This window comes from Bos indicus x Bos taurus, chromosome 1 (genome assembly GCF_003369695.1).
Source record: "Bos indicus x Bos taurus breed Angus x Brahman F1 hybrid chromosome 1, Bos_hybrid_MaternalHap_v2.0, whole genome shotgun sequence".
Classification (NCBI taxonomy): domain Eukaryota; kingdom Metazoa; phylum Chordata; class Mammalia; order Artiodactyla; family Bovidae; genus Bos; species Bos indicus x Bos taurus.
In genome coordinates, this window is record NC_040076.1 from 94,749,068 (window position 1) to 94,766,265 (window position 17,198).

Genomic DNA, 17,198 nt, shown 5'->3' on the forward strand with positions numbered 1-17,198 from the left:
ACAAATTTTGATAGATGCTGAACATGTGCTTGACAGCTTTCAAGGAACTGAAGATACAGTGATGAACATGACACAGAGGTCACTGGTCTTGAGGCATTTAAATGCTACAAGGGAGGAAGCCCAATGAAGGCCAAGTAAACAAACAAGTAAAACACCCAAACAAATAACTTATTTAAAACAGTCCTAAAATCACACTGGGAGCTGATGCAGAACCCTACCTGGGCTCACATTTCATCTCCGAATAATCCTGCGTTCTATTAGGTCACAATGCCAGGATCTCAGAAACAAAGGAAAGAAATCTAAGAGAAAATGCAGAACAAGGAGACGGAGGACTCAGAAGGAGGAAACTTGCACAATGCTTGGAGCAGAGGGTACATCTCTTCTAATTTAGCATTGCCAACCTTGTCTGTAATCACTCCTTAAACAAAATAAGGCATAAAATAAAAACTAAAGTTACTGTAAATCTGCTGATGATAGCAACTAAAACAGAAGGGATATGTAAGTCCTCTGCTCTTTTCCACAGAAGCTCCCAGCACCCATGCACACATTGTTGACTGTGAGACATTTTCCTAACTTCCAATAGAAAAATCAATGCTTCTGAAGACTTAAAGTCTTAAAAAAGATTTCAATTTTCTTATTATTGGTTGACAAGTGGGTCTGATTCCTTGTCTGCCCAGGTACAGGGCAATCAATGCCTCACGTTCCGTTCTGATCATCATTTTTACTGTGTTGAAGATGAAGGAGGGCATTAGTCTAACACCAGGTCATACTTACCAAAGGGAAGCAGTTGAGGATAAATGTTAATAGCTCAGATTTGGCTGAACAATATGGGGGAAAGCATTCCATGGCTTCCAACTAATGGACCCCACTGTTTCTCCAAAGGACGCTGATTTCAGGCCAACTCTGGAAACAAGCCTTATTGGAGAATGACCAACCAAACCAAACTTTAAACGTGTTTTTAAATGGATTTCTTGTCTCCCTTCAGTCAAGAGAAATGGAATATATATAATTTCAACAGGTAACTACCCATTAACTAATCCTCAAAACAATGGAAGGAGGTAAAGTATGTACTTCTGCTATAACAACAGAAATACTTATTTTGACTACTCTTTAAAGTTTTTAGGTTCTACCAATTAATCTGGAAAAAGAAGCATGGTTTCTCAAATGATGGAACATTAATTTGAATGTTTCACTTTTTCTCTTCATATGCTTTTTAAATTTGGGGGTCTACATGAAATTTTCCCCTATTAACTTTTGAAAATGTTTCATAAATTACTATGGAAGCACGGAAAATTAAACTCATGGCATCTGCTTAAGAAATTTTTATATATAAATTCTTCAAAAGTTAATGATGAGGTTAAAAAATTTAAGAAAAACCAGGGCAAGTATACAATGAAAGGAAAAATTTGCTTCATATGGCGTGATCTCAATATGTACTGGGGAAGGCAAATTCTGCCAAACTTTCATTGAAATTGCTTTAACAGGCTTCTTCATTCTAATAACTACCACTTAGTGAACTGCCCAGTGTGGACTGCACACTTCACATAGCATTTCTCTTAATTCTTCCCTCTACCACATCAGGTAGGTATTCGCCTTTGTGGTGAAAGAATTTGTAAAAGTCACATGGGAAGTAGCCATGGTAGAATACAAAGACAGGTCCTTTCAAGTAATGTCCATGATCTTCCCAGTTCACTCGGTTTGCCCATAGTTTCAACCCTAACCACACTAACAAATGCTTTCCCATAATGGAAACAATAATGAGTGTGATAAGACTAAATTCTCTCTCACATAAATTCACTTCCTCATAGATGTGGGAAAAAAATTTTTTTCTTAGCCTCTATTTTCCCTCAAGTTTTAAGGGTCAGATTATAATTTCCTCAAAGCTCCCCCAGGCTTCCACCAGAAAGTAAAGCACAACACACACACACACACACACACACACACACACACCTGACAACAGAAATAAGCCTAATATCTCAGACAAGATTCCACTGTTCTCCTGCCCTAGTCTAGTCTACATTACCTCTAAGGACCACAGGTTCAGTCCTTCTCAACCTAAGAAAATACAGGCTGTGCTGTTGACTGTGCATTGGAGCAGAGCTGTCTCTTTAGCTCCAAATGTCTCTTTCTTTAAGACCATCTGCTCATTACTGACATCAGTATTTTGTCAATTTGATCAAGTTTACCAATCAATCTTTAAAGCACTTTTAGGTACGAAAGTATGGAATGAATTTTACAACCAAGAATTTCTCCATTGACTCAGTTTAGAGTGACGACTGTAACATCTCTAACACATCTTTCATCACTTACTTGCCTCCCTCTTCAATTTCCTTACAATAATGGACCATCTCATAGTGAGTAGCTGGTGTTTCAGTATTGGAGATGCACGAGTAGACATACCACACATCCACGCTCACATTGTCAGAAAGCAATGTAACGTGAAGCAAACAGTTAATCCTTAAACAAGGTGGGTGTTAGGGGCACTGACCCTCCTCACAGTCAAAAGTCCACAGATAATTTAAAATCAGTTCCCCTTATCCATATCATCATTCATAGCGTCAACCAACCACAGATTGTGTAGTCCTGAGTATCTAGTATTGAAAAAAACCCAAGTATAACTGAATCTGTACAGTTCTCCACATCGTTATTGAAGGGTAAACTGTGTAGCCATCAAGGGAGGTTCTGTCGCTAACTTTGAGATGATATCATAGTGGCAAAACAGTCAGTAAATTCAGAAACGCCTGTGTTGCAATCCTGATTCAACTCAGGGTCTTAGCTTCTTCATATGTAAAGTTAGGATGGTGAAAACTAGAGATGCAAATAAAGCATTGAGCAGAGCGTACATAGTATTATTACCATCATCAACCCAGGCAGCAACACAGGCTGGGCCATTTTTCCCAGCTGTGCCATTGTTTGCTGATTAGTAATTAGGACTAGTCACTATCTTCCTCCTCCCTTTTGTAACAGCTTTGAGATTTAATTTACATACCACCAATCCATTCTTTTGAAGTGTCTGATTCAGCTTGTTTTTAGTATATTCAGAGTTGAGTGACCATTACCATTATTTATTTCCAGAACATCATCATGATCCCAAAAAGAATGCCATACCCATTAGTAGGAACTCCCTAATACTCTCTTCCCCAGCTCCTGGCAACAACGAATTTATTACCAGTGTCTATGGATTTGCCTATTGTGTACATTATATATAAGCGGAATGATGCTGTATATGGCTTTTCTGTCTGGCTTTTTTCACTTAGCATGATATTTCAAGGTTCATCCATGTTTTAGCATGCATCAGTACTTCATCCCTTCTTATGGCCGAACAACAGTCCATTGTACGGATATACCACATTGTGTTGATCCATGCATAAAGTGTTGGACATCTGGGTTATTTTCACTTTGGGGTTATGAAAAATGCTGCTATGAATATTCATGCTGTTGCTGCTGCTAAGTCGCTTCAGTCTTGTTCGACTCTGTGCGACCCCATAGACGGCAGCCCACCAGGCTCTGCTGTCCCTGGGATTCTCCAGGCAAGAACACTGGAGTGGGTTGCCATTTCCCTCTCCAATGCATGAAAGTGAAAAGTGAAGGTGAAGTTGCTTAGTTGTATCTGACTCGTAGTGGTCCCATGGACTGCAGCCTACCAGGCTCCTCCATCCACGGGATTTTCCAGGCAAGAGTACTGGAGTGGGGTGCCATTGCCTTCTCTGATGAACATTCATACATAAGCTTTTTTGTGTATAAATATATGCTTTCTCTCCTCTTGGATATCTACCTAGGAGTAGAACAACTGAGTCATATGGTAACTCTGATGAGATGGTTGGATGGCATCACTGACTCAATGGACATGAGTTTGAGCAAACTCTGGGACATGGTGAGGGACAGAGAAACCTGGCATGCTGCAGTCCATGGGGTCGCAAAGAGTCAAAACACAACTTAGCAACTGAACAACAACAACAATAGTAACTCTATATTTAACCGTTTGAGGAAATGCCAGAATATCTTCCAAATCAGCTGTACTATTTTACATTATTACAGGCAGTGTGTGAGGGTTCCAAGTGTTCCACATTCTTACCAACACTTGTTATTATTTGTCTCTCAGACTAAAGACATCGCAGTGTGTGTGAAGTGTATTGCACTGTGGTTTGGATCTCCATTTCCCTGATGGTTATGGTGTTCACCATCTTTCGATGTACTGCTTGGCCACCTGTACAGTGCTTTTGGAGAAACGTCTGTTCTGATCCTTTGTCTATATTTAAACTGGGTTTTTATTTTTTTATTCTTGAGCTGTAAGATTTCCTGGTATAATCTAGGTACAGATCAGATCAGATCAGTCGCTCAGTCATGTCTGACTCTTTGCGACCCCATGAATCGCAGCACGCCAGGACTCCCTGTCCATCACCAACTCCCGGAGTTCACTCAGACTCACGTCCATCGAGTTGCTGATGCCATCCAGCCATCTCATCCTCTGTCGTCCCCTTCTCCTCCTGCCCCCAATCCCTCCAAGCATCAGAGTCTTTTCCAATGAGTCAGCTCTTCGCATGAGGTGGCCAAAGGACTGGAGTTTCAGCTTTAGCATCATTCCTTCCAAAGAAATCCCAGGGCTGATCTCCTTCAGAATGGACTGGTTGGATCTCCTTGCAGTTCAAGGGACTCTCAAGAGTCTTCTCCAACACCACAGTTCAAAAGCATCAATTCTTCGGGGCTCAGCCTTCTTCACAGGCCAACTCTCACATCCATACATGACTACTGGAAAAACCATGGCCTTGACTAGATGGACCTTTGTTGGCAAAGTAATGTCTCTGCTTTTCAATATGCTATCTAGGTTGGTCATAACTTTCCTTCCAAGGAGTAAGCGTCTTTTAATTTCATGGCTGCAGTCACCATCTGCAGTGATTTTGGAGCCCAGAAAAATTAAGTCTGACACTGTTTCCACTGTTTCCCCATCTATTTCCCATGAAGTGATGGGACCAGATGCCATGATCTTTGTTTTCTGAATGTTGAGCTTTAAGCCAACTTTTTCACTCTCCTCTTTCACTTTCATCAAGAGGCTTTTGAGTTCCTCTTCACTTTCTGCCATAAGGGTGGTGTCATCTGCATATCTGAGGTTATTGATATTTCTCCCAGCAATCTTGATACCAGCTTGTGTTTCTTCCAGTCCAGCATTTCTCATGATGTACCCTGCATATAAGTTAAATAAGCAGGGTGACAATATACAGCCTTGACGTACTCCTTTTCCTATTTGGAACCAGTCTGTTGTTCCATGTCCAGTTCTAACTGTTGCTTCCTGACCTGCATACAAATTTCTCAAGAGGCAGATCAGGTGGTCTGGTATTCCCATCTCTTTCAGAATTTTCCAGTTTATTGTGATCCACACAGTCAAAGGCTTTGGCATAGTCAATAAAGCAGAAATAGATGTTTTTCTGGAACTTTCTTGCTTTTTCCATGATCCAGTGGATGTTGGCAATTTGATATCTGGTTCCTCTACCTTTTCTAAAACCAGCTTGAACATCAGGAAGTTCACGGTTCACATATTGCTGAAGCCTGGCTTGGAGAATTTTGAGCATTACTTTACTAGCGTGTGAGATGAGTGCAATTGTGCGGTAGTTTACATGTCTCTTCTAAAATATATGATTTGCATATATTTTCTCCCAATTTGTGAGCTCTCTTTTCATTTTATTGACAGAGACCCTGAAAGCATAAAAAGTCTTAATCTAGATGAAGTCAAATTTATCTATTGTGCTTTTGGTGTCGTATCTAAGAATCCATTGCCTACTCCAAGGTTATAAAATTTTACTCCTAGAGCTATGTACTTTTAGCTATTACACTTATATCCATAATCCATTTTGAGTTAATTTTTGTATATGATGTGAGGTAGAGGTCCAAATTCATTTTTTTGCATTTGGATAACCAGTTGTCCCCATGCTGTTGTTAAGGACACTATTTCTTCCTCTACCAAATTATCTTTGCATTCCTCTCTCTTAAGTCCACATTCAGAGCTGTTCGTTCCTTGTAGGTAAACATCACTATGAGCTTGTCAATTTCCCAGCTATCAGGTGTTTTATTACTCTACTCTATCCTATATTTACTTTATTTCAGCTTGGCCAATCACTTACATTTAAAAGCACTTATCAGGTACCTACTACATACCAGGCAGAACTCTAGATTCTCAGATATAATCCCAATGAGGCACCAAGATTCTTGGGGATGGTTATAAAATGTATTGTGTTTCATAACAGAGATGCGGAGAAAGTACCAAAGATGCTGAAAAAATAAAACCACCATCTCTGTGTTGGAGGTTCTAAAAGGGTCACAATGAGGAAGGGCATTTGAACAGAAGAATGACTGAACTGTCAGACAAAGAAGGGCTCTTGAGTTCTTGAAGAAGAGAGAAACAGTGGGCACAAAAGTATGTAGTTGAGAAAAGGCCAGGGGACAGAAGTTTAAGGTGGTAGCAACATGGGACAACAGGTAAAGGCGATTCTCAAAAGGAGGGTAGTGTTGAACATGAAGAATTCATAAACCAAAGAGCTTTAATTTTACTTCTATGCAATGTACATCCAACTCTAGATCCGAACAAGGAAGCCACATATAATTGAGGAAAAGGACTGTGGGCTTAAGAAGTAAAATTGGACTGGATAGTGACAGACTAGTATCAGGCATTCTTACGTATGTCTAGCCAGGAGGGGGATTTTTTTTTCTTTTTTTTAAGTGATGCTTTCTCCTCACAACTGAATAACAAAAAGACATTCTGCTTCTTGACAAGTCGAAGATGTTTTATACTTGGCTCCAACCCTCTTCATTTCTTTGAAGTCTGTATATGGTCAGCCTTAAAGAAGATGCTGTATATCTTCTTTGTGCTTCAGGCTCTCAGTTTTCTTCACCATAATGATTTCTTTTACTTAGACACTTCACTGTCTGATATTATTAACATTATAATGCTTACCACAGAGGATCACTTAACTCTGGGCCTGTCTTCTGATCAGAAAGCCCAATCTAAATGAAACTGAACACATGCCTTACAGGCTGTTTCTTGTGCTTTTTTCTTTTTTTTTGAATATTTCCATCAACTTTCTTTAAAATTTTTATTTTATATTGAAGTATTCTTGCTCTTTTTCAATTCAGAATCCAAATTATTCCATTTTTACTATCCATCCAATATGCCTGAGCATACACTGCCATAATTCTAAATTGAGAAAGTGTCTCACTATACTTCCATCATCAGTTTTATGAAAGTAAGTTTATAGCTCTGCTTTTCCTCTTTCTACTTACATTTTCTATCAAAGTTTTTCAGAATCAGAAATACACCATGGTCTAAAATTCTCTATTTTCCCTATGAAACCTAATAAATGTTTGGCAGTTAGTAAAATCACAGCAACACCACTAGCAAGAAAAAGCACATTACAGCTTCCCTCCACTAGAATTTTTAACTGGTATTCCTTAAATGGGTCTTTAGCATAAAAGGAGGTGTTATTTCAACCATCACAATGGTGAGAACTGTACTCTGTTTCACAGGAATGAAACACTTCCTCAAAATAAATGAGTGGGAGACATAATAGAATTCTACATTCCTTGTTCTTTTCTGTTAATTGACTGGTGACGTGAATGTGATCCATCATCCTGGGTCCCGGTGCAAGGGCCTGCTCTGCATCCTTTCCTCCTTTCAGTGGTCCTTATTTACAAAGACTTGTGTAAAACAAGCCATTTATTTGGAACAGAGCAAAGACAGGCCAATATTCTGCCTACTCAAAAAAAAAAAAAAAAAAAAAAACAGATGTAAAATTGGCTTGTATAAAAAAAATAGGGATGGAAAAAATGACATTATAGTGGCTAAACTATGGCTTAGAAAGTGAAGAAAAGGGTGAATTTTTACATCAGAGAAGGATAAATCTTCTTTGATTCCTGCCTGAACTTCAGCAATTTTCCTATGTAGCTGCCAATTTTTTCACCCTAGCAAAATCATTAAAACTGAAAATTACACATTTTTTATCAACTTTAAAAGCAGACAGAGAAAGAAAGAAAAAAATCTGGAAGACTATAATCCAAAAAATGTTAACATAAAGATTATTGTCTTCTGTGGTTGGTAAACCTATATTTTTTTATACGCTTCTCTGTCTTTTCAGAGATTTTGCCAATGAATATAAGATGCCTTCATAATCAGAAAAAAAAAAAAAAAAAACAAAGATAAAAAGTGGAGAGACCTGGTTAGTTAGCTATTCAGGGGAGGAAGTAGTGCAGAGAGGAGTTCGTATTGTCCAAGGAGAGAGGACAAAAACTCAACTATACCTAGACGTCTATGTTCCAGGCAGCCTGAAGACCTTAAACCTTATCCAGGTATAGAGGTATAACTTTATCTTTTTTAAAAAATCCTTCCAACATACCTCTGAAATTGCCACTTCTTTTTAAACTACTGTTCTTTTTTTTTTTTTTAACTTAATCCAATTTCAGAGAAATTTAAGAACAAACAGCCAAGTTCTCACATTATATTCGTAATTCACCAAGACCAAGTTGTGCCACATTACAGAGAAATTAGGACACCAGAACAGAGCACGGACTCTGTTGAAGTTAACTATGTCTCCTTTAATATTTTTGCTAATTCAATCTATACTTCCGCCACAACTAGCTAATCATGGTACAGTGGAAGGAAGTCTCTAGGCAGTAGACTTTATGAAGAAACCACCATCAGATGGTTGAGGGTGAAACCCACCTCGATGGAAGGAGGCCTCCTAACCCTACTGTGTTTGCCTCCAACTGACTTTCTGGCAAGTCAAGCAGCAAGAATCAAGAAGGGCCTTGTGGTGCCCAAGTGCAGACACACAAAAATATAAAGCCCAAACAAACAAAAACAAAAACATCCCACAACTCTAGCAGTATCCTAACTAAATTAATCCCGGGATGAGTTTTTGAAGCCATGTATTCTTTTGAAGTGACAGGGCCAGCAGTGAGTAGAGAAGTCTATTAAATGGTTTACCTGTGAAATATAACCTGGAGGCACATGGATGGGAGGAATGGATCCATTGGGTGACATCATGGGAACTTCAGCAGGTCCTAAAAGAGGGAGGAGTAAGATATTAACAGCTGAAGAAATATACATTATTCAAAACAATCTCTGGTATGTTTAAATATTATCAAAACTGAAGAGAATTATTTTGACTATTTTCTCTTCAATAGTTGGTATCTCGTGCCTTAGATCTGAAATGGATGAAAAGGAATTCTCCAGTTGCATAAGTCAAGGGGCTGGGAAGGAGGAAAACCACTATGAATATCTTTATAAAGATTTAATGATTCCCAAAGCCTCAAATTCCTAAACTAAAGCTGTGCAAATAAGAGTATTCTAACAAAGTGGGGCAAAAAATTTCCTTTTTTGCCTTTAAAAGAATGTACTATTAATACATGCTTAAGCAAGTAAATTTTTAACTGAGTTTACCTCTTCTGCTTTAAAAAAGCTTTGGGTTTAAAATTTTTATTTTGATTATTGTTTTCAATAAGCTACTGTATCACAACATTAATTTGACATAGAAGAAACCTTTAAAATACTCCAAACCCACTGAATTTGACATATCTCTGATAAGGAAGGGGGTAAAAATAGACCATGTTTAAAACTAGGCACTACTACTACTAGGAATACTCATACAAAATCTAATTGGATTATTTCAGAGTAAAGCATTCAATTAACAAAAGGTTAGTTTTCAAAATATTAAATTCAACAAATGTTAATGGCATGTCTAAGGCAAACAATCAAAGGCAAAGCAATCATCAATTACCTAAGACATAGTTTGAGTTAAATATTTAATTACAAGGAAACTAACTGTCATAACATCAAAATCAATTTCTGACACCCTTCCAAAGATTCTGTGACTAAATAGTTTCCCTGGAAGAGTGCGACCTCAGGTTACAGGCTTTCAGTTTGATAGGTGGCTCCCCTATTTAGCAACCCACATCCCAAACGTCAATCCAAAGCCGAGTTTCGAGTCTGAGATGTGACTTCCTGGCTCCAAATGCCCTGTATTGTTTATTTGCTTTCCCCTAATGTGTATTGTGCCGCTGGCAATGAAAATTGCCCTGCTGTAACAAAAACAAAGAAAAATACAACGCTTTTCTTGGCAGAAGCAGACAGACCCTGCCACCCAGTGCTGTATTTACATATAAGTACAATACACCTTTCACCTCACTGTACAGTCCACTGTTAGAACTACTTCTCAGGAAAAGCATGGAGGAACAGGGATGTCAGGGTGCCCATCGAAAGGTCTGCACATATAGGAAAAATACAAAGAAGAAGGGCAGAAAAGATTGCAATATTCATGTAACATTCCATATGACTAGAGTCACTGAAACTTCACGTACAACGTGCCAAAGCTCTGAACCATCTATCTGATAATCTAAATATGTACAAAATAGCACAGCAGTCTCTTACACTGTCACACACTGGTAATCAGTTAAAGCAAAGGATGACAATGGCGTAAGAAAGGATAATTCCATGACCCCAAGGTATTTTTAAGTATGAATCAATCGAATACATTCACCTATCACCGAAGACACTTTCCAAATTCATCCTTCTTATCAGCTTTAGCATTTTTGCCATAGCCATTAAGACATTTAGGTATTTACTATATATTTTTATTTTAACTGATTCACTTAAAAAAATCATAAACGACTGTTTTACCCTTAGCCTGAGTACTATCCTTGAAATGAAAGGGTCAGTGAACTCAGATCTATAAGCAGGCATTACAAGCACACCCTCTGTCTAGTTTCATTTACCAGCTCACTATTCACACTGGTTTTGTAACCTTGAACAATTCACTTAGCCTCTCTTAGCCTCACTTATCAAGTGTTAGCCGCTCAGTCGTGTCCAACTCTTTGTGACCCCATGGACTGTAGTCCACCAGCCTTCTCTGTCCATGGAATTCTCCAGGCAAGAATAGTGGAGTGGGTTGCCATTTCCTTCTGCAGGGGAACTTCCTGACCCAGGAATTGAACCCGGGTCTCCTGCATTATAGGCAGATTCTTTACCGTCTGAGCCACCACAATTTCTAACCTCACAGGACTGGGTTTAAAGGTTAAACCCTAAAGGAAATCAGTCCTGAGTGTTCATTGGAAGGACTGATGTTGAAGCTGAAACTCCAATACTTTGTCCACCTGATGTGAAGAGCTGACTCATTGGAAAAGACCCTGATGAGGGGGAAGATTGAGGGCAGGCAGAGAAGGGGATGACAGAGGATGAGATGGCTGGATGGCATCACCGACTTGATGGACTTGAGTATGAGTGAACTCCGGGAGTTGGTGATGGACAGGGAGGCCTGGCGTGCTGCGGTTCACGGGGTCGCAAAGAGTTGGACGCGACTGAACTGAACTGACTGAATTCATGCAAAAGCACTTAGGGCAGTGCACGGCAAAATGTTAGCAATCTTTACAACTTCTTTTATTTATAGCTTTTTGTTTTCTCCTGTTCTTTAATTACAGTTACATTTTAAGCACTATTTTTTTTTTAGATGCATGTCCGTGCAACACATAAAATCAACACGCATATACTCTGTACGACACTGACTTAACAGCAAAAACTTCCTCATCAGATAAATACCAAATAGTTGACAGTATGGAGTGTGAACAGAAATGCTACCACCTCAATAAAGTACTACTTTTTAATCACCAAATTGTATACCAGACAAACAGTCTCTTAACCCCAGGCAAGACCCCTAAAACTGTTAAAGTCATTTGTATAAAATGCTTTAAAGAATGTAGGACAAGTCAGTGATTTACAGCCAGAAAACGTTTTCTTCCTGGCCTTGATTTCAAAAGTAGCCAAATGACTTTACCACGCTTGTTTCCCCTTCCTCTTGTCACTGCCATCAAAACCCTTTCAAAAAGCATGGCGAAATATACAGTAATGGTTTCTGAAACTCAGCTCTGCCTTGGAACCTTAAGATTTCACTCCTTTCTGAAGTAAACCATTGCACCCTCAGGCATTCAGGAGTTTCAAAATAAAATCCCTTTGCACAGTGGTGGTATGAGAAAAGTCACTGTCTTCCTAAATACTTATCTCCCAATCAGTGAGTTTAAGTGCTTCTGCTCAACAGTTTGTGTTTGAGAGCTCCCTTATACTATTATAATTCGTCCCTAATTAAAACATAAACTTCTCTTCCTAAACTTTTAGAATTACTAGATACCTTTTGATTTTTTAATTGGTGATCTCATGACACAAGATTTAAAGGATATAGCTATGAGAATACAGTGGAAAATGGTTCTCTTCTTATTCAAACCACCAACACAGGATATGTGAGGCAGGGAGAAAAGCCACACAGTCTCCCCAAATTTCCTCTTTGACTGTATTGGGAAATCATTGATCTATTAAACTTGAGAAAAAAATTTTAATCACTTAAGATAGCTCAAACCCTCTTTATTTAAACATTCTTGGTACATAAAGGTAGGTCTACACAAATATACATACACACAGATGAGATAATTTGAATCCAAACATACATCTCCAAAATACTTTTTTTTTTTTTTGAGAAACTAATTAAGAAGCTCACCTAGAGGCCATATGAATTCCACAGACAGATAAAAGATGTCACATGTACAATTTCTAGAACTGGAATTAGAATGTTAGCTAAAAGTCAAGTAATTCCATGAAAAAATGTCTTGGGAAATTTGATCAATTTCAGCTTTTAGGCTGTGACTTCAAGAGTCAAGACCTGCCCTCCCCACCCTCACCTCAGCTTTTTTCATTGAACAAGATGTGACACGCGAATAAGAACTATGATCCATTTATAGTCATTAAAAATTTTAACTGCAATATTCATGTACATGGTCTGACATCTTAAAAGTCTGTTAGCATTTGTTAGTGAATTGATTTTTCATTTACTTATAACAACTGTGAACAAGAAAGGTCAGAGAGTGGCTTAATTATTCAACCAGTAGTAATTCATGCAATGATCCTACAACTTTATTCTCATATCAAAGAGACTGAAGGGAAGTCCAGCAATGTATTTTTGGGGCCACACATAGCTCATGGAGCTATGCCCCCACCAAGGCTGTAAGCCCATTCTGCTTCACTTCGTGTTTCTTCCCTGCTACTGGTGATCCCACACAGCTCCCACAAGGAGGTACTCCTGGCTCTGATACTATTAATATACTCAGAATATTCACCTGTCCTGAGAGAAGAGTTAACTAGATTGACTCTTGACTGGAGGAGGATGTGCAAATGAGGTTCACACACCTAGAAGTGGTGGAAAATGGGAATCCAGGGTATCAGTTATCATTAAACCAGTCTCAGAAATAGACCAGCTATAAATAATTATACCACAATTTTGCCATTTTGAAAATGTATTGTATTTTTATGAGCTGAATATTCACCAGTAGGTAACAACTAGTGAATAAATAGAATGTTATTACTGTATTTGTATATAAACTGGTACCTGTGTGTCCAAATGGCTAGTTTCAACAATAGCCATTAGTAGCACTAGATTACATTCTTAGCTTATTAACTTAAATATTATCTTGTTCAAGAAGAATGAAAGAGGGGGAAAGGATATAAGAGGACTGAGGGCACAGCACAGCAAGATGAAGGGAAACTAAGGAGAAAAATAAAACAGGGGCAAAACCGGGATGTGATGAAATTCAATACACCCTATTGAAAACAAAAACAAAAGCCTCCAGATCTTTCCAAATAGCCAAAAGAGAATTTCCTGCTGGCTGAAGTAGTCATAAGGATAAGACCACAGCTAGTAGGTAACCAGATAATTATGGTGAAAGCAATTACCAAGACAAACAGCCTAAATAGAAGTACACTTGTGCTGTTTGCCATGCATGGGCCTAAGACTAAATACAAAATGTGAGGTCTTCTGGTGAATCTTGTGATTGTCTAATAATGAATCTCCAGTTAACTTATGGTGATTTGAGACATGCAGACAAGTCAACAGATTATGTAGGCACTTTGGGGACATTGTTGTTGTTGTTGAAGTTATTCAACACTAATTAATCCCAAAGAGGACTAAAAGGAATACAAAGATAAAATACAGGTCCTAACCTAAGCTTAAACTCTAGTGCAGTGGTTCTTAGACTTTAGTACACATCAAAATCATCCAGAGGGTTTCTGAAAATCCAGATGACTAAATTCCACTTCCTGTACTTTCAGAATCAGAAGATACGGGGTGGATCCTAAGAGTTAGAGTTTCTAACAAGTTCTCAAGTTGGTTAAAAGACAACAAGCATACATAGCAAACATCACACTCAATGGTTAAAAAACTAAAGCTTTTACCCTAACATCAGGAACAAGAGAAGGATGCCCACCTTCAACATCACTATCAACACTGTAACCAGAAGTCCTAGCTAGAACAACTGGGAGAAAAAGAAAAAGCATCCAAACTGGAAAGGAAGAAGTAAAACCATGTTCGCAGATAACATTACCTATATATAGAAAGTCCCAAAGATTCCATAGACAAAACACTCTTAGATTTTAAAAAAGAGTTCAATAAATTTACAGGGTACAAGACCAACACACAAATCAATTATGTTTCCTTGCACCAGAAATGAACAATCTGAAAAGGAAATTAAGAACATAATTCTATTTACAGCAATATCCAAAAGAATAAAATACCTAAGAATAAATTTAAACAAAGAGGTGAAAGCCTTCTGCACCTAAATTACAAAACACTGCTGAAAGAAAGTAAAGAAGACCTACAGAAGTGGAACCCAAGAACACCTAAACAAAGACACGGAATGGAAGACAGTATTATTAAGATGGCAACACAGTTCAAAGTGATCTACTAAGTCAAAGTGATCTACAAAGTCAATCCCTTCTCCGGAGGATCTTCCCAATCCAGGGATCAAACCCAGGTCTCCAGCATTGCAGGCGGATTCTGTACTAGCTGTGAACGACAAGGGAAGCCCAAGAATACTGGAGTGGGTAGCCTATCCCTTCTCCAGGGCATCTTCCCAACCCAGGAATAGAACCAGGGTCTCAAGCATTGCAGGTGGATTCTTTACCAGCTCAGCTACAAGGGAAGCCAAGTCAATGTAATCTCTATCAAAATTCCAAGTCTTTTTGGCAGACATGGAAAAGCAAATCCTTAAGTTCATATGAAACTGCAAGAGGCCTCAAACAGACTAAAAAGAATCAACTTGGACTCCTACCTGATATCATATACAAAAGTTAGACCTAAATATAAAAGCTAAAACCATAAACCCTTAGAATAAAACATGGCTATATTTTCATAATGTTACATTTGGCAACAGATTCTTAGATGTGACGCCAAAACTACAAGCGACACAAGAAAAAACAATAAAGAGGACTTCATAATAACTAAAAACCTCACGCAAAGGACATTAGTAACAAAGTGAAAAGACAACCTATAAGACAGGCAAAACATACTTACAAATTCTGTATCTAGTAAGGAACTAGTATCCCAAATATATAAATAATTCTCACACCTCAACAAAAAGACAACCCAGTTTTTAAAATGGGTAAAGGGCTTAAACAGTCATTTTACCAAAGAAGACACAGAGCCAACAAATATGAGAAGATGCTCACCACCTCATTAGTCATTAGGGAAACAAAACCACAATGAGGCACCGCTTCAAACTCCTGCAACAGCTATTCTCATAAAAATGGAAAATAAGTGTTGGTGTGGATGTGGAAAAACTGGAACCCTTGTACAACCGCTGGTAGCCGTGTAAAATGGCACAGCTGCTGTGGGAATCAGTTTGGCTCTTCCTCAAAAAGCTAAACAGAAAAGTACTATATGGCCCACCAATATGATTTCTAGGAAAAATATACCCAGAAGGATGGAAAACTGGGACTCAAACAAATACACACACACATGCTCACAACAGCACTATTCACAACAGTCGAATGGTACAAACAGCCAAAATGTCCATTTGGGAAAAATGGGTAAATACAATCTGATATAATACTCACAGGGGAATATTACTCAGCCATCAAAAGGCATGAAGTACTGACAGATGCTAGAAGGTTGAAAATATTAAACTAAGTAAACGAAGCCAGACAAAAGGTCACACACTGTGTGATTCCACGTACATAAAATATCCAGAATAAATAAATCCGAGATGAAACTCAGATCTGTAATTTCTGATGGCTGAGCAGTGGGAATGATTTGGGACATTAACTGCGTAAAAGATGGAAGCATTTCCTTTTGGGGTGATGAAAATGTTTTAGAACTAGAAAGAAGTGAATGCCCAACACCGCAAATGCACTAAATGCAAATGAATTAAAAGTTAATTTTATCTAATAGTTCATGTTAATATTATATGAATTTCACCTTAATAACTATTTACATTTTCTAAAATAATGTTACATGATGAGTACATAACCAAAAAACTATAAGATGGTAAAACTGTGGTTACTAATAAACTACTAAAAAGCAACTGAACACAAATCTCCTAGAGCACATTTCATGACTCGTACATTAATTTTGGGGAGGATGTTATTTCTAGACACTGTGCTATGCAAAATACCAGTAAGCTGCATTTTCAGTCCTCAAGGGACTGACGGTCTAATTATGGGGTACAGATACATAAACAAATGCACACAAGGATGCATTTCAGGCACTATTTAAATTCAGCAAGATTTTAAATGATTATCATCCTATGAACATGTTAGTGATTACAGAAATGAGCTGTTAGAAGACCCTCAGGATTTGGAAGAGGTCTCACTGTTTTACAAGAAACTGAGGCCCAGATGCAAGCTGAGCATCAGGCAGGTGATGGAACAATAGGGTCTGGAAGTCAGTTTTTATAGTTTTTAGCTCAGTGTGGTTTCCTTTAGGAGTAAGTTTTGCTGTTTCTTAAAAAGGCATTTTTTTTTTCCTCTCTCTCTCAAGGTGTAATTTTCATATATAGTTAGGTACAGACTGCACATCTCTCTGGTGCAGATGTACTGGTCTCTCCAATCTATAACTACTTCTTCCCCCAGTCATCCTGCCAGAGAGGAAACAGACTGGAAAGAGCAGAATCTGAGCAGTGCAAGAAGAAAACACTTGGAGCTAGGGAGGCCTGGGTTTGAATGTGAGCTCTACCACTTCCTAGCATGACCCTGGGCAAGTTACTTAAAATCTCTCTGACAGATCAGCAGTTTTCTGAGTTACAAAAAATAAAATAAAATAACAAGAACTAATTTCAAGGGTTGTTCCAAGGACTGGGAGTTGTAATGATGCATATAGTGCCCAGTTGATGGTGGGCTGCCG

At 38.3% G+C, this 17,198-nt stretch overlaps 1 protein-coding gene across 2 annotated transcripts in view; it reads right to left on the reverse strand.

Annotated features, from left to right (window-relative positions):
• FNDC3B (fibronectin type III domain containing 3B) overlaps positions 1 to 17,198 on the reverse strand; it is a 358,778-nt gene that overhangs the window by 164,275 nt on the left and 177,305 nt on the right. For both annotated transcript variants that reach the window (XM_027541011.1, XM_027541003.1), the window contains exon 4: positions 8,972 to 9,048. In XM_027541011.1, coding sequence (XP_027396812.1) covers positions 8,972 to 9,048 — 77 coding nt within the window. The remainder of the gene's footprint in view (positions 1 to 8,971; positions 9,049 to 17,198) is intronic.